Genomic DNA, 21,792 nt, shown 5'->3' on the forward strand with positions numbered 1-21,792 from the left:
AGAAAGATGTTCCTTTTTCTCTCTCCATGTCAGATCATTTGGTTGTGAGACAGCAACACAGTCACCTGAAAACCTTTCTCCAAAGACCAAATATTAGAAAAATGATACACAGCTCACACCAGAAGCCTAACACTTATTTTCAAGAGGACTTTGTTAAAACTCATAAATTCCCAGTTGCTTGTGTGTCTCTGGTCCACACGCTTCCAGCATTTCCTTAGTGATAATATCTAGGAAGCGGATGTATAAAATTCAACTTCGTGACAGCCATTCAAGGAATAACTGATTGAGAGAGAAGAGGCCTTTCACTGTGAAAAGCGTGGCAACTTTTAAAAGTTGTGCCAGGACATTGCCTGCACGGAGGGACACGGCTGAGCGTAACGTGGCCTTCCAGGCACAGGACGACTCAGGGAGTGCTGCAGGGTGTGAAGGATGACTCTCTGCATAGGAGTTTTGAGGAAAACAGATTTATACCTCCCCTCATTGCCTCCTGACGAAATGGCTTCTGTGGTGCCCCCAAAAAAGCAAGCACAGCACTATTTCCTGTTAGAGAGAAAGCACTCTTTCTGTTCTTTGCTTAAATTGTGGAGGCCGCACGGACCTCTGAGCTTTGCGAACAGTAGTATTTACGGTGATTCTGGAGGAGTGTAGACACCATCAGGTGAGTAGAAACGAAATCAGGGTCATGCAGCAAAGCAGAATCCTCTGTAGGATTACCATCCTGAACATGACTGGGTAAAGAAATCTGGGAGGAGGAGCTTGTGGATTTTTTTTGTTAAATGCATCCATGCTTATATGTAAATTAGTCTTTCTAGGAAAAGATAAAGTCTCTTTATCTAAATTCTTCCTAATGAAAGTCACAAATGTTCTAATAATGTACACAGCAAATAGGAGTTTGAAGATGCCCATCATGAGACTTTAGGAGAAAATCAATTAATGAGGAACAATAAGACTGAAGTGGCAAATTTTCTTTGTCGTGCCATTGGGGAAGCAGTGTGTTTAGTGGAAGAGAATGGACTCAGATTTGAATCTGTTGACAAATCATTTACTTTCTCATTAGCTTCAACTGCAGCATCCATAAAACAGGAATGATACTTATTCGCCAAGTTTGCGATAAGGAAGAAGTATGAAAATGTATATTTCGTAAAAAGATAGTGACGTACACATATAGCAATTAAAAAAATTATGTCAATCCTCTGGCTTTTTCCCCTCCATTCAGCTGGACTGGTTTACATTCCATTAAAAAAAGACATTAAGGCTTCATTTTACTCTTAATAGAATTTTTGGGGTCTACTACAATCAATGACAAGAGGCTGTTTATTTGGGAACAAAGGCATGAAAATTAGGAGAAAATATGTGCAAACAATGGTTGTAATTATAAACACTTTATTTCACTCTTACTCTAGTTAAATCTTTAGAAGCACCATGTCATGTACTGGCAATCTAGGAGCAGGGTACTGGAATGCTTTTGTCAAGGACAAACTGCAAGCTGATGATGCGAAGTTACAGCTACATGGAGCTTAGGAACAAGACCACATTGAGAAAGGTTCACTTGCAAATTTCATGACAATGCACAAACAGGAATCTGGCATCGATTTGTTCACACTTCCTACGGTCAGAACCCAATGCTTGTGCATGTAAACATCAAAAGAAACACTCTATCATCTTGACAGTTAACAGTTTGCTAAAACTTGACTCTTGAAAGCATAAATGTTGCCATTTTGTTTTCTTGACCAGTGCTTGCTCATAGGCTGACAAAATCAATTCCTTTAAAATTTAAACGATGCTTAAAGGTATGTTCAGCATTGCGCAAATCATCAGCAAGGCCTTTGAATGTGTGCAATTCTCATGTATGATCACCAAACCATTATTTACCTAATGAAATTGTGAAAAATTACACATTTTCAGCAAAACATTTTAATTTGGTCCTATATTAAAAGACCCAATTGCCAAGGTGTTTTACATAAATTTAATTCACAAGCATGTACACAAGAGAATCACTATAAAGAACATTGCTTCCTGGTTTATGAATAAAAAGTTTATCCTCTACTTACACTAAAACATACAAAAAATAATCTACAAAAATCGTTTACAATTGATTTTAGTGAAAGAAAAAGCTTTCTTCAGAAAAAAAATGATTGTGTGGTGGTAGTATTTTAGCCATCAAAAAAGGAATGTAAGTAACCAATAAATATAATGTGCTTTCTCCATATAGACATATTTACACTTGAGTCTTTGGCTTATGTTTTTTTTTTCTTCCTAAAAAGAACTTTAAATGATCCAGCCATCATTGCACATTAAAAGAAAATAAGCCAGTTATATATATTTATATATTTATATAGAGATCTGCTACACTGGAAACATATAAAAAATGAACTTTACTATGAATTTGCACAGCTTTTCTTACTTCTTCCTTAAAGATTTAACCTCTTTTACCTAAAAAAAGGGAGAAAAATGCCACATAGAAAGTATTAATTCATGCAACATGTGGTGTCTGCTCTACCAGCACCAGGCGAGAAAAAGCTGCATATTCACTGTACAAACACTGATGAGTTCTCATTGGAATCTGTTCTTATTAAATAGAATTTATGTGGCACGAAATGTTGATGCTTTCATACAGTAATAGAAACTAATGGAGTCCTTTTTATTAAGATACACAACTTCATAAGAAAAATACTTTTACTTCTCGAATGTAAAAGCCTCCCACCCCCCACATTAAAATCTTTCTGCACAGGTGTGACAGGTACAATAGCTGCTGGCTCAACACATGGACAGGCTTCCGCGTGGACGCCTCTGAGGTCTCACCCAACTAAGAAGATTCCAGGTACTCCAAAGCGACATCATAGCAGAAACGGTACTGCTCCTGAAAGATGTGCAAGCATGAGAGTTGAGAAAAGTTAAGATAAAGGAGACTAACGGCAAACCATTGCCATGGAACGAACACCCAGCCATAGCTTAAAGTTATTCCAGAATTACCCATTAGTTTTCCTGGATAGAAGTTTAATTTCTGCATATACGTATTTTACATCAGAGTCTAATGATTGCTGTTTAAGGAAAAGGGACTTGATATAAAAAGATATATTATCTTTGTCTCATATTTTCTATTCATTTCTTGAAAATCTCCAGTATTTTTTTACCCAATTATAATAGGAAAACCTGATTGTTACAGAAAAATTTGCCCAGTATAGAAAAATGCAAGGAATCAGAAAAAGAGTTCCATAATTCTATGACTAGAAACAATTATTGGTAAAATACTGCCTGAGTTTTGCTCTAGTCCTTTTGAAGTTATGGTTGAAGTAATAATTATTTTAGAATAAATATAATTACATACATATATTTGAGAATATAAGTTTACATATTTTATTTTCCTTTAACACTGTTATGCATCTTTTCCCCATGTTATTTAACATTTCTTTTCACACTACAAAGAAGTCTAACATATGGATTTGACTATTAGATTGTTTTTATTTTTTAATATAAATAAATGCTACAGTGAACATGTGCACATATTCTTCTCCAAACTTCAGATATTTTTCCTTAGCAGGAGAAAAAAAAACCCAGCCATTTTAAACCGCCGTTCACAATTCCAAGTTCTTGATTTTTGAAACAGCTTTTCATTCATCAGAGTATTTAATTTTTCAAAAATGGTTAGTGGTTCTTAAATTTTTTGAGTTTATTTATATCTGAAAATTTATTTCTACTGTCTTTATATATTTAAGACAACTTGGTTGACAACGTTTGAGTTAAAACCGCCTTTCCTCTAGGTCCATCTATGCACTTTCCATTATCAAGAATTGAGAGAAAATCAGACTGTATAACAAGATATGACTTATAATATGCCATTAAAAACTTCTCAACTCAATCCAAGTGGGTAAAATTCAGGCTGGAATGGAGAACAGTCTAAAATGCATATTACTTCTAAAGAGAACTTCCAGGTGTCTCCAGCAATAAACTAGGGTAATAAAAACCTTCCCCAAGAGATCTTTATCAATCCTACCCTTAATTATCAAGTAGGTGTGATTTACATTAGCCTACCACTGTGGCAAGTGCATCTGAAGAGCCAAAAAGTGCTTGAAAACAGTTATGTCTCTTTAATCTGTCACTAGCAATTTTGTTTACACTCTGAATTTTCTTCCCAAACTTGTCAGTTCAATTCAACAGCACACTGAACTCATCAGTGTGAGTTTAACCAGAGATTTTTTCCCCTCTAAGTTATTGTAGGAAATCAGAGTTAAATTTGGAGGTAAAATTTGAATTCTGATGCCAGAAGTGACCCCACTGATGAATTTAAGAAGACATGATCTGAGACACAGAGGCAGAGTTTACATTAAGAAACCTTCAGACAGCCGTGTCAAAAGACATAACCACTACATTCTGTAAGAAGACTTGAGAGTTCTACCTCAAAAATCCTTCAAATCCACCCCCCTTTCTCTATCCCCATTGCCAATACTCCAGTCAAAACCAACATCATCTTGTCCAGACAACAGCAATAGCCCAAGGGGTGAGCTGGAGTAGGGGCGGTTTGAGGGGGCTTGTAAAAGGGGAAAACGTCTGTTATCACTTTTAAAAGTGAAACGGTATAAATGTAACTCTTCAGATTTTGTCTCAGGAAGCAACGCACTTTTTGTGTGAACAATCCATGAGCAGGAAGTGGTGAGAATACTTTAAAGGTTTATTGAATTGCTCATTTTAGTTATCTGATCATCTTGATAAACGTAGGGCAAGCAACAATTTTGCCTTGGTTTTTCTGGTTTACCTTTGTGTGAACATAAACTACACAGCTGCTCCTGACCTTATCCCACTTTGCACATATGTGTAACCCACAGACATCTCTCTTCAGAAGTAAAATGTGCTGGAGGAGTTTAACTTCTCTTTCTTACTGTTCATACAGCTCCACCCAGATGAGCTCCCACATACCCGTTCCTATCAGCTCTTGTTTTGTAAGCTGTGTTCTGATTTCATGAGCCCTGGCAAATTCAGGTGGCATCATTGGAACCACTTGCTCTAATTAGTAAAAGTTGAAAACTGTCAATAATGACAGTTTAAAATTTATAATTTGAGCAGAAATGAAGAATTACAGGTAACGACTAGAATAAATTTCATTTGCCGGTTAAGGACAGACATTGGGTGTCTAAGTGCTGATACAATTTAGGAATATATCCGTTGCATGAATCTTTATCAATTAACCTAGATGCTTTAAGAAATTAAAAATAGACAAGAATAAAGACCAGATAGTGGAATTTATTCTTATTATAGAACTATTTACTATAGTTTATTACAGCAAATATTTACGGCCTATCCTAGGAAAAAACCCACGATTCTATACATGTCCCAAATCAAGTGAAAATAGTTTTCATCTGTGATACGTGATTGGGTTTAGGTGGGTAGAGACATACTCGGCAGTTCATCAGTTATGCAGGAAAGTCCCCACAAAGACTCGCTTACACATCCTATTCCCTTGGGTGTATAAAGTCAACCCAACGCGTAGGTTATGATTGTCTAATGTCTACGCTCTCTTCTGGGCCTGAGACTCTGTGACTCACCGGGGCTTCCACCATGTTGGGCTTGCTGTTCCTCAGGGTCTTGACCGCATGGAACACATCCACGACGTTTTGCCGCTTCACCATTTCAACAACAATGCCGATAGCGCAGAACATACCACTTCGCCCACCACCATTTCTGGAAGCAAAGGAAGCCAAGGCATTTCAGGTAGCAGCTTTTAGTCACCAGAGGTCACACAATCTTGTAAGTGGAGGAAATGAAAACATGATCTTCATTCTTTTTCCATTTTGTATTAATTTTGCTTCATTTGTACGCATGCACGGGTAGAGGGCAGAGCGCAAGGACACGTGAGGGTGACGTCAGCTCTGTAGCTTACGCTTAGGAATGTGATGGGAGGCACTGGCTGCTGCGACTTCGATCCCTTGAGATTTTGGTACATTTGTACACTGTGTACATCAGAGAAGTGGTTCAGAGTAGTGTTCGAAAGAGTTTAAGTCATATGATAGCTACATAATAATCAATGTTTGAAAAATATGAAATGAAAATTGGTAGTTAATTATAGAATCATGAAAGAGGAAGATTATTTTAAAATGCTATCTATGGAGATCCACAAGATGTGAGTTGAGTACCTTTAACATGGAAAGTATGAAGGCTAGTGAGGAAATGAGCACCACGGCCCCCACACCGCCAGGCTTGAGGCACCATACTCACAAGCAGTGGATGATGGTTCGGCCTTCCCCTTCCTCGCATTCCTCCTGCCATTTTTCCACCTGCAGTATCAGTTTCAAAAATGACCGTTTGGAGCCTGGCACTTCTCGGTGAGAGGCCCACCCTAAATACTGAAACTGCTGTACCATCAGGTAACCTTCTTGTGGCTGTAGAGGGAAAAGTGTTTTTCTGTAAATAAGTTGGGACTGGAATTTTTACTAAAAGGTGAAGGTGCATACAAAATTACACCATGATATAAACGCCATTTATGCTGGATTGAGTCTAGCTGGTAAGTCCAAAATATCTACATGCTAGTACAGAAACATTCTAAGTTACAGAAGCAAGAAACATGAGAAATACCTTGATATAAGCTTCTCCCTCCCACCCCATATCTAATAATCAATCATACTTTTAAATAACTTTCAAATTCTTCTCTTTATCACTCCTAACATCATTGCATAGGCCCAATCACCAATTATGATAATTGCTTCCTAGTTGATCTCCTTGAATTAACTTTGATCTCCTTCCAAACCATTCTTACTGCAACATCATGAGTATTTTGAATGCAAATATGATCTTGTCATTTCCCTGCTTTAAAGCTTCCAAATGATCTCACATAAAATCCAAATTGCTGCAGTGGCTTAAAAATTCCTAGACAATATGGCTTCACTGCCTTCCCCAACCTTCCCTTTATTATAATGCATTCTTACACACTGGCCTTCTTTTAATCCATTTATCAAGTCATTTCTTGCCTGGGGAACTTTGCACAAACTCTCCATTTGGCCTCAGAGATCTCCTTCTTGTTTGTGCCTCTCAATCCCAAAACACAGTGATCAATTTGTCTTCGGTTTGCCCGGGACTCTTCTGTTCTTTGAACTGAAACTCTTGCGTCTTGGGAAACCTCTCTGTCCTGTGAACACCACGATTCTCCCACCTCCCACAAGCTCCTACCGATTCTTCAAATTTTGCTTCACAGATCACTGCCCCAATGAAGTCTTCTCTAGTCACCCAGCTATATCAGATCACCTAAAGACTCCAAATTTCGTCCTTTTTCTCTAAAATTTCTCATATTTGTAAGTAAATGACTATACAATGAGTTGTTCAGTGCTTGTCTTCCCTGATAAAATAAAAATTCTTTAAGGATGAGGAAATCTCTTTTTCCCCTAAACTCTGTGTCACTAGAACTTAGCAGAATACTGTCCAAAGAATAATACTGCTGAATGAATGAATCAAAACATTAAGCCCTCATATGAAAATATAAGAAAGAATTTGCAATACATGAATAAGCTGTATCATAAGGCATCAGATCTGAATTTCCATATGGCGAGGGCTCACGCATCACAAAGACCTACTAGTACAACACCCAACTTCTCATTGCTGCATATTAAATATCTCATGAAGTGCATGATAGTAAGAAAGATTGGGAACAGAAGAAAAATCGTGCACTAACAAGAACCAGAACACCAAACACAGAGAAAGATAAATAAACAAATACGCTGACAAAAAAAACACAGATTTCAGTTCCCATCCTTAGAATATTTTTCATACAAACAGCTCAATAAAAAGACAAGTCTTACTTTCTTAGTTTAGCAGCTATGGTTTCTCAGCTAAAATATTACTAGAACCGTAATGGAACAGATGTGCAGACATAATGAGATTCCATTTAAATTAACATCTAAGATATGCATGGATATTATGACATGATTGGAAGTTATCCTTTTTTTCTCCACTGAAATGAGCGACAGAGTTGGATATGACTGTATCCTCTGCTTATAGTTATACATATAGACTTATTAACCAGAAACACATACAGCCATTTTGATATGAAAACACGGAAACATGACAATCTGAATCACACACTTAAAATAATACACAGACATAAAGTGCTGCACTAAAAACAGAGCAATCCTCTTTAAAAAGAGAATCATTCCATGGAAGCTACTAACGATTTCTTTTCAAATTGTGCTTGCTATTTGGTTACACAATCTAAACAGTCTTTATTAGCATTTTTCGCTTTTTTTGGAGGAGAGAGCCCAGACTTAATTTGTCATTTAGTGTAAAATATATGAAGACTCAAGGAAAGAAAGATTTCTGAGAAACACAGCTGCTGCTTTGCTCCTGGGAAAAGTGGTACCAGTGTTGGTTCTACAAATCTGGGCAGAGCCAGATACTGGGACGTTTAGAAAGACAAAATTATAGGTGGAAGGAGAATCAATGATGGCTGTGATTCACCTTTTTCCCTCATGTGTGGGGTTCTCCTTTCTATGCAATAGTGACACAGAAACTTTCTCTAATGGCTGATCCGACATAGCCCTTGCTCCTGAGGTGAAGCCTTTTAGTCATCATCATTATTATTATATTCTTATTTTTCAATTATGTGCCTCTTCTGGGCTGGATATCGATACTATTAAAACATGTAGTTGACCTTGACAAAAGTCTACGTATGTGCAGAGATCAGGCTCAGACCATCAAACTCAGCTGAGCCAGCACATGTGAATTTAGTTTCCACATGTAATACATTGAGTAACTGACCAGAACACCCAGCTTCCTGCATTTCTGCTTTCCTGTTTTTGGAATCCATTTTTCTTCTAATACTAAGGTATAAGGTGATTACTAGCTTTGGGACTGATTATGTAACACCTACTAATTCCACTCTTCCTGTTGTCTGATTGGTATTACACCCCAACATGGTTATGATCAGTTGCTCTCGATCAGCTCAGGTAAAATATTAATGACTTACTCTTGTTAGATTGCATATCCTAAAAATCCGGTTTATCACATCACAATCCATTGAACAAGACATACATTCCACTTGGATAGGGCCATATCGTAATATCCCTTCCTCTGGCCAGTACTGAGGGCAGCCCTAGATGATGAATGTTTTGGGAAAAAACAAAACAAAACCAAAATGAGCATTATTTGTCTCTAATGAGGGTAGTATGAAACAGATTTTTAACATTTTATTACTACTTTATTAAGTTGTGTATGAGTACACAAAGCAACTCATAGCCATTAACCTGGGACAAGTCGACTTCATTCAACATCACGATGGAGGTACAGCCATAATCATACACTAATCTCCAGAAGTCTTTCACAGTGTTTGGCAGAGGGTACTGGGTGACGATGAAAGCAGCTGGTTGCCTGTAACTCTGTGAAGAAACAAGGTAGATGGGAAAACATACAAACTTGAAATGAATGATCAGTCGTACAAGTTAATTCAGTACATTTCAATGTAGGACCAGGTAAGGGGTTAATAGCTCCACGTGGCGAGGGAGCCAGGTGCTGCGCAGGCCGTGGAATAACAGATCTGGGCCCCTGGGACGTACTGGAACTAGTAATTTGTCAGTCTGACGGCAGGACTTCAAAGTCACAGCAGCAATTCTAGTCAAGACTTTAAGTTTTATTTTGTTGAGAGAAGTAAATACAGGACAAAAACAAAAAAAGAAACTAAAGAACTTCTCAAGGTTAAGATCCTCCATGAGGTACTTGTGAGCTCTTTCAGTTTTTCAAAGGGAATCGATCTGAGAGGCTGAAGGCACACAATTCCCTGGTACATATATTGGTATATCTGTATGTCTATATCCATCTACCTACCTACCTACCTATCATTTATCAACATATACATATTACATATATTTGTGTATGTATTTTTATATATATATCTCATATATTGTATGTTTTATATATTTTATATACGTATCATATATATCATATATATGTATATATATCTCTCAAACTGCTGGGTTCTCTTCCATTTCAAATAAGAAAAACCACATATGCCTCAAACTTGCGTGCTTTTACATTACATGGATATTATCAGAACATTCTGCTTATCTTTCAAGCCCATTCCAGTTTCCTGGGCATTTCTAATGTGTATTAATGGTCACAATGATAGTTTCAATCTCTTAAGAGTTTTCTTAAAGTATGTACTTCTTGGCTCCACCTATAAGGGAATGGTTCCTTCTTTACCAAGTGCCCCCTGACTGAGACGTGACACATTATCTCTATCCAGAAGGACAGGGTATGCTCATCTGACCTGGGCAATCTGTCATTCTGCAGACTAATGATCTATATTTCTATGTATTAAATAGTTTATAAAACAAACAAGCAAAACAAAACCCAAAAAACTAGACAGTTGCCTGAGATAGATTTCCTTCATGCTGATAAAAATTGTCAGTGATCCCCTAACTCATTTGTATCATATAACTCCTTAAATCTTTCAAGTGTCTTAACATCAGCATAGAAACGGATTCTTGAACATTGATCCTATCGCCGTTTGGGAAATGCTGCCAACCATGGCATTCAGCTCCATGGAAGACCGTGGGATAAATCTGAGTGCTGACAGTTCAACTGGCTGCTTCTAAGTGACCTCAAGCCTCACAGAGTTACACCTGCCTCTAAGGTAAGGGTCTCCTAAGAAAGGTATGAAGGCTCACAAAAAAGGGTCAGAAGAAATAAGTAAACTTTCCTTCCAATCACATGTCTGTTCCATGGGAAGGTGAGCTATTTACTCAGTCTTTGAATCACAGGGGAGGGGAGATGGATACGATGATGTGAGAGGAGACAGGTGCTTTCCTAGATCTTTCCTCTGTAAGGACAGGAGCACATCTGAGACTTTGAAATCACAGACTCCTTGGCCTTACCTCCTAATTCTTCACAATCATGGCACAAGGGAATATATCACTGAGATGTTGCTAGAGGGCAGGGGGAGTGGGGAGTGCTGACCAGTGAGCCCTTTTCTTATAAGACAAACCAAACCTAACTTTTCTGAGGCCCCAACTACACTACTGAATCCACCGGATGGTCTCAATTATGAAATGTCTCTGTGTTGAATCATAGGGAATTAAGCAGAGTAGAAATAGGTAGAGAACAAGGTTCCATCTTCATATTGACTAGAAAACAACCTGGAAATGAAGAAAAATTTGACAGCGATCAATGCCAAGGACAAAAAATGCCTCAGACATATGCCTTATTAATCTCTTTCCTAACAGTATTTTATCCTTTCCTTTTCCACACAGCCTTTTAAAATTCCAAATCTAGACTCAGGAACAAAAAGGTCTTGTGTGTTTTCCCTGTATTTAGTGTATTTGTCTTTCCACACAATTAAAATGGGAAGAAAAGATACAATGAGGATCCAGTGTGATTTCAGTGAATATGATTAATGACTAGGCAAGATTTTGGTCATAGCAAGAATGGGAACTTTTCACTTGAGCTTGTCTTTAGACTATTTCTGCTCTGCAGCAGAAAAAGAGCAAAATAACTGACTAAAAGACTAGTCTCAGAAGTAGACGGTAGGCTTTCTAAATCTCTCCTATCAGAAGCTAATTTTAAGAAAACGTAACAGGAGCAATAACTCAGCTTCATTATTAGTCACACAGGAATGGACCCTGACTTCTAATTTCTCCTGGCTATGGTTCCACAGATGAAAAGGCAAAACCTAGAAATGTTTATACATGAAGATGATGAGCTGTTTAAAAGCATTCTGAACCTGGAGAGCGTTCTTGCTTCTTTCCAAGGTAACCCAGCAAGGCAACCAAGGACTGACTTAGAACTCTCTCTCCACGTTGCTCTGTCTGTGCGATGCTAACCTGCTAAGGACGTGCTCTACCACTGACACTTTATGATAGTGGGGGTGGGGCAAGACAGCTCTTTCATTATGATGGATGTAGTAACATGCATATTCGGTGCTTCTCCTAGTTATTTATAAAGGGTCTCTATTAATTACTGGACGATAAAACAAGTTAGCTATAAATTACTAGAACATTAAAAGTCAGAGATAAAGATTTCCCAAATTAACACAACTTCCATAAGATAAGGCATTATGTGGTTTTAAAAATTCATTCCTCACTTAACATTCAAAATACATAAGCATGATACTCTTTTTTTGAAAATAATTAAGATGAAAAATATAACCAGCAGGTATTTCCTGTAAGGAATATAAAAACTGACAATCAAGCTCCAAATTTACAATGGGGCCTGAAACTTATAGTTCCTAAGAATCCCTGTAGGGGAAATTCAAAATCATTCTCCAAAAAAAATGTGTATTTCAATGAAAATTTCCAATTTTCCTTTCTGGGCCCTTTTAATTTTCTTGAAAAGAAAACCAGCCAGTGTTCACCACATTACGTAGCTTTTCATGACACTTCACACGAACAAAGATGGCAGTCTCTTACGTCCATAAGAGCAGCATTGATGTAGTTACTACTCTCCCCATCAATTGTAATTAAAAAAGGCAGACATCTGTCAGGTGGGAGCATGTCCATAAAACGATTCTTGTCATGATTCCTTGGCAGGCACGCTATACTGCAGTCTTCAGCCTGTAGTCGAGGGGTGACTGAATTCAAAGTCTGAAAAGAAAAGGGAACCTAGGTTAAAAGCAAGTGACCCATTTAATAGCACAAGGCAGATCCATCAAGTATCTGGGAGGCCAAGTAGAAAGTGAAGGATTTGTACAAGGCAACGGCATTTGCCATGATGACAGGCTGACAGACTCTGTAGTTAAAGCTAATGAAGCCTGAGAAGTGACAAAGAAACAATATACACATTGTTCACTGTGTTTCCTAAAAGGAAAAGGGAGGCTAAAAACCATCGCTACCTGTGAAAGGCATTGCCTAACCAAAGAAAACAGAATTAGAGTGGCCCATAATGATGACCCATCATCAAAGTTGGAAACTATCATTTGCAGTAACATTTTGGCATGCCTTTTTGAGGACAGGCTGTAACATGCTAGAAAGAGCACTGCACAAAGGATCAAAGTAGTAGGTGCCCAGAGCTACTCTTTTTTTTTTTTTTAAGATTTTATTTATTTATTCAACAGAGAGACAGCCAGCGAGAGAGGGAACACAAGCAGGGGGAGTGGGAGAGGAAGAAGCAGGCTCATAGCGGAGGAACCTGATGTGGGGCTCGATCCCAGAACACCGGGATCACGCCCTGAGCCGAAGGCAGATGCTTAACCGCGGTGCCACCCAGGTGCCCCCCCCAAAGCTGCTCTTGACTTCACATTCACACACCTTCAGGGATGTTTTAAGGGCATTGAAAACATTTGGGGTTATTTAGAGACAATGTTTAGTACAAACTTCTGCTATTATTAATGCTTGTGATCTCACATTGTGAGTGACACAGGTGGTTAAAATCCATAAGACTGCATAAAAAAAGGTGGTAAATACACACAAATCACCACCAAGTTTGACTTTTATGATACCTTTCCCCATACTCTTCCCTGAGTCTGAACTCACTTGCCCTTCCAGATACAGCAGATATGAGCTCATTAATACAAAAGTGACTCCATAATATGTATAATGAAAGAGACAGGTATTATATTATACTTAAAATAGGGTCAAAAGTTATAAATTTGACTTGAAAGACCTTCCTTAGAGGAATTAATAATGCCCAGAACACAATGTAATAAGCTGCTCATAAAAGAAGCTCTAGAAATAAGTAAATACCTGGAATTCATCTTTGAGATGTGAAGAGTTAGTCTGAGAGTCTATTCTAATCATATCAAAATATGCAGCTTTAAATTCACAGACAGGTATGGCAGTTTCTCCACATAAACAGGCTTCTAAAATGGCATCATGAATAAAAATGTACTGTTCCTAAGAAAGAAAAAAAAATCAAACTATTGTAATAAAAATCTTCTGTCATCAAAGGTAGAGAATACAAAGAATTTTCTCTATATAGAAACATTAATAAAGATATCAATATTTTCCTATATGACTCGATGAGGTAATACTGAAATACATTTGTTGTGAAAAACGTTTATTGTTTTTGATAAATGTTGGACAGCAAAAAAAAAAAAAAAAAAAGGCCATCAGAGATAAATCAACATGCAACATACCTCTGTCTGGACCATATTGATACGACGAGATCTTAAGGCTTTGACACAGTTGTAGATGTCGACAACACCCTCTCTTTCAGCCATATCCAGCATGATATCGATCACAATGTAACAGCCAGTTCGTCCAGCACCAGCACTGAAAAAATCAAACAAATCTAAAGAATTGGAAGATGTATGTTCTTGCAATCTTATTAAATAAAGATCCTTTCAACTATCAGATAGGTTGAATCAAATTGATTTAACAAACTGCAAGATGTAGTTTGTATGTGTTATATAAACACTTATTTAATGTACAAATTAACTTTATGTAGATAAAGTATTTGCTTTGGTGCAAAATGAAGACTGGACCAGGAGTTTGAAATTAAAACGATAACCTTTATATATCAAATTGTGTTTTGAAAATAATGTATATATGTTGTTCAAGTTCCACAGCTCTCAAACAAGTCTCCGTTCTTTGGAAATCTAGTGCACGTGATTTCAAGCTCATCAAATTGGCCAGGGAGTGGATGTGTGCTTTAAAATTTAACCTCAAAAATACTCTTACTCTTATACTTGTGGGTCCTCTGGCAAAATGCAAGAACGTTGGCTCACTGTTTTAATCTGACAGACTCTTGTATATACCAAGGCAAAGAAAATTAATTCCAAAACATTTACTGGGAAATCTGAGGAGTCGCAATTCAGAGGAAGTGCTAATGGTGAGGGTGAGGAGGACAATGGTGGTTATCAATGAGGAGACCAACAGTAGAAAGAATATTTGAATGGTGATCTGAAGGAAAAGCGAAAATGAATAGTTAGGTATAGAATATAATTCTTAACAGGTCACAAAGATAGCCACTATCTTATTGTATTTAATTCAGTCACCGAATCTTAATATACTACTGATTATTTTATCTTTTGGAAATGTTTCTTCAATTTTTAAAAAAGATTTATTTATTTATTTTAGAGAGAGAGAGTGTGAGGGGGAGGGGCAGAGGGAGAGAGAGAGTAAATCTCATAGAAACTCCTTGCTGAGTGGGGAGCCCAACGTGGGCTCGATCTCACGACCTTGAGATCTTGAACTGAGCCAAAATCAAGAGTTGGATGCTTAACAGACTGAGCCTCCCAGGCATGAAAATCAGTGGCACAAACAAGATACAGTTGGGATTTGGGGGGGGGAATGTCACTTGGTAGTCAGCTTCCTCTTTTTTATAAATTCAAAGATACCTGAGTATAAGTGAGAAATGACACTTCTGTTAAGAGAGTATCTGAGAATCTTGGAGCACTTCTGAAGCAAGCAATTCATAGGGAAGTAAATCTCTACAATAAGTCAGACATCCCTGAATTGAAAACCTATTTATGTCATTTTCTAAAGGCATAGAGGGCCTATTAACATTACTTCTTTGTTGTCCAGATTTGGTCACTTCTCTTAAATACACTGTTCTTTAATAAATTTGTGTAAAAGATATTGTGGGTATCTCTCTCTTTGCCCTTTTTTCTTTTTTTCTTTTGCCTACCGTCTTCTCAATCACTGTTTCCAGGGTTTGAGCCAGGAAAGCAGTTGAAGGGTACGTCAGATTTCCTGAGGACGACTGAATTGAAGACTATTTTTTTCAGAGTACACAATATCTGATCCTTATGGGATGCCTTACTTTTATGTCATTTTCTGTGCTGTTTCCCCTCTTCCATACATGGTCATTTAAATTCTGAATAGGTCGGATTTTTAGGAAAAAAAATGCTTAAGTACAATCTGTTATGTAGCTTGGAGAAGAGAGCATTTGAGAATGGTATGCAGCATTTAGGAAAAGCTTTTCAGATCCAGTATATATTTTTCTGTTCACATCTCAAAATGAGGCCATGTAATTTGCTTTTAGTGTCTCTGAGTGCTTGTTTTAAGAGAAGTTTCTAATCAGAAGGAAGCCTGGATATAATGTGCACATTTTTCTGGCATATATTTTCTGGATCTCACTGATGTAGTTTTCAAGGTCCTCTGATGGATGGCTTTTTTTTTTTTTAATTCTTAAATAGCTGTTTTATAGCACAAATTCTTGCAATTTAGGCCATTTAGTAACTCTGTATGTCTCAAATTTAGTTTTAAAAGCTGGGCTTCTATTGGGAATTTACTAGATTGGCAAGAAATCTCTATTTTAACCTTCCATTCCATACAATATGGGATTTGCAAAAGCGATAAAAAAAAAAAAAAACCCAAACACAGATGTTGCCACTAAAAGACAGTTTTCACACTCCTATTTGTGAACAACACTACACACATTAGGATGAATGTATTCATTTTTTAAGTTTCTATTTTATATCCTCCTTAGTGCTAACTTCTTTTTTTTTTTTTACCTTGCCTATAATACATATGAGCCAGAACCTTGTGAGCCTTGTCTTCCTACTTTAAAAAAAAGCTGGCTGTCTATAGCCAAGAGCGTCTAGTCCAGCACTCACCTGCAATGCACGACGATGGGGCCCGCACTGGGAGGGTTGGAGAACTTCACTCGCCGGATAAAGGAAAGAAGCCCTGTGGCGTGGTATGGGACTCCATGGTCAGGCCAGCCGGTGAAGTGGAACTGTTTCACTTCCCGGATCTCGTTGTAGCCCCTCTGTGCAAACATGTAAAGAAGTGTTTTTTTCAAAAGAGCCCAAATAAAGCCATTCGACACCAATCACAGGCACTAGACCTGGCTGACAATGAAAAAAAACCAAAAACCAAAAACCAACACACCGAAGAATGTATCAAAGATCACGCTTTTTCTGAAAAAGGATGCTGGCCTGACACGGTTGAGGAGCTCAGCTTTATTGTCAGATGCCTGCCAAAGGAAGACAATTAGAAGGCTTGCTCAGTTCTATAACTCTGTGTAAATTCTTATTTACCTCGACAGTTTGCTCCTTACTTGCAATGACAACACATAAAATGATTAGGAGAAAAGGAAAAAAAAATGGGAAAGCTAAAATGCTGCCCTATTGACCCGAGGCACTGAGTTTTCGAGTGGTGAATAAAAGCAACTTTCTAGCTTCTCACCTCAAAAAGATTTTAATGCCTTGCTTATCCATGTTGAAAATGGTTTTGGAGCACAGCACGCGGGGATTTTCCAGGACAGTGCTACTTGAGATGGTTTTGTAAAAATATACAGACAGCTGAACTGTTCTTTGGGCAAATGATTTTTCCTAATTCTGTGAAATAATGCAGCACTGAGTATTATTTATAGTAACAAAAATACTATGAATGGGATGCATCATTGTTATGCCTCTTTCCTATTGGGTTAATTTAAGAGAACTTTTAAATGCACACCTCAAAGCCCTTCCTTTTGGCTGAAGAAGCCTCCAGATTGTGTTAGCAGAGCTTAGAGAGCATAGATAGAATGCTATGGGGTTAATTTTTAAGAATCACATTTGTAGCCCCCAAACCCCCGCAGTAATCTATATAATTCCAGTGTCACTGTGAGCTATCTGTGCTATCTCTATCTCACTTGTTCAATCAGAACAGGGAGAAAAATGTCAGGAAATAAATGAACCACATTGAGAAAATTTAGATTCTGTCCTATACAGACAGACCAACCAATAGCACCAAAGCCTTGGAAGCCAGTGATCAGGTCTTATTATTCTTTCTGGTTCTAGTTCCTACACAAAGTGGGGCTCAACAGATAATTGTAATAATGACAATGATAAACACTCTCATGGAATCATGCAAATGAAAAAATCACTTTGACTTTTCAAGTCAACTCCAGTGAGGAACATCAAAATTGTTCCAAGACCTGATTTCAGACAGTTACTCACCTCCTCCATATTAATCCTTTCACTGGAGGCACTTGCTGGACATGAAGGCCTTGTTCTTTTAGTAAACTTCAGTGAAAAGTTCTTTTTAATATCTGGCAAGGCATGTTCCCTTACTGCTCTTTCTATTTTCTATTTCTACTGCTTTTAGATTTTCAAATATGTGGTTTTCAAAAAAACTACTCTTTTCCAGTTCCAAATAATAAGAAGACAAATTAAAAATAAAAATCCAATGATGTTCCAATTAGTATGACGTTAACTACAGAAAGTGGTATTAATATAAAATATTCCCATTCTGGGCCATGGTGCATGTCTCCACTTACTGATTCACATCATATTTTATGTCTTTTAATACATGTTTGAGAACTTAGTCACTTAGGACCTATATCTTTGTTGAATCTATTCCTAGATACTTTAGAATTTTTTATTATTGTGAAAGAGATTTTTTAATGTCTACGTCTGTTTACCGCTAATATCCGGAAAAGCTACCATTTTATGAATACTTACCTTGAATCAGCCCCATCAATGATTAGTAGTTCCATTTTAAAATATCTCTAGTTTTCTTGGTATAAAATAATTTCATGTAAAAATAATCTTATCTTTACTAATAGTTAAGCAATTTATTCCTTTTTTTGTCTTATTTCATTACTAGAACTTCCCCAAATTTTGAATACCAGTGAGACTGATTACATCACACTCCCGATTACAGAGCAATGCCTTTAGGGTTTTCACTCCTTAATATGCATGCTATTAGTTACTGAATCACCTTTACCATGTTCAAGTAACCTCCTTATTTTCCTCTTATAGGTTATTTTTATAAATGCCTTTTAAGTAAAATTAAGTACATTATAATATCTATTAATAAAATCATATGTTTTGCTCCCTTGATGAAGATGCGATGAAATATTTGGCTAGATTTCCTATCACAGGTGTAATAGCCTTGCATTCCTAGAAAACAATCATTATAGATCATGTTGTGACATTTTCTTAATTCACAGCTGGGTTTCAAATTTTCAATATTTTATTTTGAAGTTTTTTCAAGCGTGTTCTTGAATGAAATTGGTCTATAAAGTGTGTGCACAGAGAGGGGAGGAGGGGGAGGGAGGGAGAGAGAAACTGATTTTAAAAAAGACCAAGAGGAGAGAGGAGAGCTTAAGAGACTGCCATCTTTACATGGTTCTGTTATCACAGTTATGCTAGCTTTTAAAATATACTTAGTTGGGTCCCCATGGTCTAAATAGTTTTACTAACATAGGCATTAACTATTCTTTAAAACTTAAAGAAACCTCAACTATAAAACCATGGTGAAATTTCAATGGTAAATTTTAAGATTCTATTTTCTTCTATCATCTGTTCAGTTTTCTAAGTCTTCTTGGGTCAAATTTTGAAAATCAGTATTTATTAGACTATAAGGGTATTTAGAATAAAATCTGTCTCCAAGTTTACATGTAATATTTTTTATCCCTTTCCCAACAGCAAGTAAAAACTGTAGTTATATCTTTTTTGTGTTTTCTAATATTGCATAGTTTTGATTGTCCCTCATTTAGAATTGACAATGCTTTAGTTCTTTTATTGATCTTTTCAAGGAACCAGCTTTTTTGATTTCATTTATTCTTTCTCACTGGTTTTTGGTTTGTATTTATTTTTTATTTTGTTCTATTGATTTTTCTCTGATTTTCTAGTTTTGTGATTTTTCACATGATTCTAGACAACCTTTCAAAACAGAAATCATTTATGTATTTAATACGTATCCCAAGGTTTACAAACATGCCTGGCATATGGCATGCTCTTGAATAAATATTTGTGGAATGAATGAATGAATGGATTTTACAGCATCATCAAAACAAATCATGACGGGGACTTCAGGAGAAAAAAAATTTCAATAAACATATTTTAAATAGAGAGAATTTTAGGGTACTTACCCTTTCCAGGGTGAATGTCCTAACTACATATTCAGCAAGTGGCTCCATTTCCACACAGGTTACTTTGAAGTCACCATAAACTTCAGTATCATCAGGCCAATACTTGTAGCATTTAACCTAAATGACAAAAAGCATATATAAGTGGGCCTGATTACACATTACCCAAGATGATTTAATTCCAGTGGTAACTCTTTAGGTTACAGTAAAAATATAGTTTTAAAAAAAAAGCTATGTATGAGATGAAAGAATGTGTTACATAATAAACAGAAAAACTTTGTGTCGTCTCATTATGATATATAAGTCCAATGATACAATTAGAATCTAGAACAAAGTCGAAGTTTCTTTCATTACTCAATAAGAAATCAAATAATTTCTCAGCCATCAAAGGTCCACTGAGGAGCAGTCAATTGAAATGCCTATGAATTTTTAAAACAATTCAATGAGATTCTATTTTAAGTGTGCTATGTTTGGCTACTCAACTTATACTCATGTTTTGTGATCAAGAAAAAAAAAATTTGTTTTCTCTTACCCGGCCAACCTCAACTAAATTTGTAACCATCACAATGCAGGCAGACTGTTCTTGCCAGATCATTCTCCAGAAATCATATACTGTTTCGTGAACTGGGCCTTTGAAGAAATTAATTTGAATATTATGTTATCACAGAAATTTTGTGGTTGGAAGAAATAAGTGGTAAGAAGTATGCATAAGGCACAAATCACAGTAAACTAAAAAAACCAAAAAATAATATTAAAGGTCTAACACAAAACGTCACTGAAATTACTTAAATTCAGTTTGCATCTAAATTCACACTACAGCAAAAACATAGGCATATACAAGTTTTTTTGTTTTTTTCCATTTACCTTCTATATTTCCCATATAGAAGGAGATATCACTAGATTCTAGGGTACTTACACCTGTCACTAAGTTAGTTTGATGTATCTTCACATATATGTTAAAAATAGGAAGTCTTATTTCCACTATCAACCAAATGGCATATACTACCAATTAAATATACCCACATCATTTATAAAACAATGCATGTTTAGGGGTTAATGAAGAAACATCCATACATACAAGCACACATCCCAACCTTACATTATCATCTCCAGACTGCTAAAGCATCTACTGAGTTATACTCTACTCAGTGCCACAAGCAAATAAACCTAGAATATTGTTCACAATGGATGATCTTTAACTTTAAAGAGCTTAAAATTCAACTCAGTCAATTCAAAGATACGTGAAAATATTCAGAAAGTGATCTCTGTCAAAACAGCAAACAGACCTTTTGCTTTATTTCCCTCTTTTAAGAAATAAAAGGATGTGCAGGTTTCTCTTCTGATGGCCAGTGGTCAATCTGGAGAGATAACTAAAGGTGTTTTCGGATGCTCTTATTCCCCACTGTGCCACTATAACAAGATTTCTCTGCCTTTTTCTTATTTTCTACACAGAATGAACTTGATGGAGTTCCCTTTAGCCCTTCGTTCTGTCTCAGTCTTGACTTAAAAAATTTGCTGGAAGACAGTCTAACATCTCATTATAACAATCTCGGTCTTGGATAATACTCCATTGCAGGACCGCACCCTCACTACCAAAAAAAAAAAAAAAAAAGGGCAACTTATACAAGGTGAGAGCTCTCTTGCTTTCATCAAAAGTAACTCCTGTGACCAGCACTATTGACTAGTGTGCTCTGGGGTGTCAGAATACCAAAACCCAAATCACAAATCAGCAGCTTCTCTTTGATTTTAATTAAAAAATAAATCCAGCTTCAGTTTATATGTGCTTTACACAGATAAAACAATTTGTATTACACAAATGAATAAAGAGCATGAGCTCACTCAAATGATCTGATCTTTTTTTTCAGTTAAGTCAGATAAAATGCCACCTCCCCTCCCCCAAAAAAACCCCAAACCCAAAACCAAACCAACGCCATATGGATGAATAAGCAAGTTTGATTACTCTACAACATTTAAAAAGGCAATGTTTTACCTTGAGTTGCAATGTAGTGGCTTGGTCTCTGGTAGCCCTAAAATAGGAGAACAAATTGGTTATCATTTTACATCAGTATCAGAAATAAA

General features: G+C 36.7%; 1 protein-coding gene across 8 annotated transcripts in view; it reads right to left on the reverse strand.

Moving 5' to 3' along the window:
• Window positions 1–1,011: 1,011 nt before the first annotated feature.
• The window catches only part of PTPRK (protein tyrosine phosphatase receptor type K), a 553,021-nt gene continuing 532,240 nt past the window's right edge, over window positions 1,012–21,792 (reverse strand). For 3 of the 8 annotated variants that reach the window (XM_034669114.1, XM_034669113.1, XM_034669112.1), the window contains 12 exons: window positions 21,704–21,740; window positions 20,246–20,343; window positions 19,717–19,833; window positions 16,469–16,623; window positions 14,045–14,180; window positions 13,653–13,802; window positions 12,381–12,554; window positions 9,225–9,356; window positions 8,948–9,073; window positions 6,211–6,374; window positions 5,541–5,676; window positions 1,015–2,860 (listed from right to left, as the gene is read on the reverse strand). In XM_034669114.1, coding sequence (XP_034525005.1) covers window positions 2,807–2,860; window positions 5,541–5,676; window positions 6,211–6,374; window positions 8,948–9,073; window positions 9,225–9,356; window positions 12,381–12,554; window positions 13,653–13,802; window positions 14,045–14,180; window positions 16,469–16,623; window positions 19,717–19,833; window positions 20,246–20,343; window positions 21,704–21,740 — 1,479 coding nt within the window. In that variant the 3' untranslated portion in view covers window positions 1,015–2,806. Of the gene's footprint in view, window positions 2,861–5,540; window positions 5,677–6,210; window positions 6,375–8,947; window positions 9,074–9,224; window positions 9,357–12,380; window positions 12,555–13,652; window positions 13,803–14,044; window positions 14,181–16,468; window positions 16,624–19,716; window positions 19,834–20,245; window positions 20,344–21,703; window positions 21,741–21,792 lie in introns of all 8 variants that reach the window. The other 5 variants (XM_034669108.1, XM_034669107.1, XM_034669109.1 and 2 more) reach the window with 3 other exon arrangements.

Source organism: Ailuropoda melanoleuca, chromosome 10, assembly GCF_002007445.2.
Source record: "Ailuropoda melanoleuca isolate Jingjing chromosome 10, ASM200744v2, whole genome shotgun sequence".
In the NCBI taxonomy this organism is placed as follows: domain Eukaryota; kingdom Metazoa; phylum Chordata; class Mammalia; order Carnivora; family Ursidae; genus Ailuropoda; species Ailuropoda melanoleuca.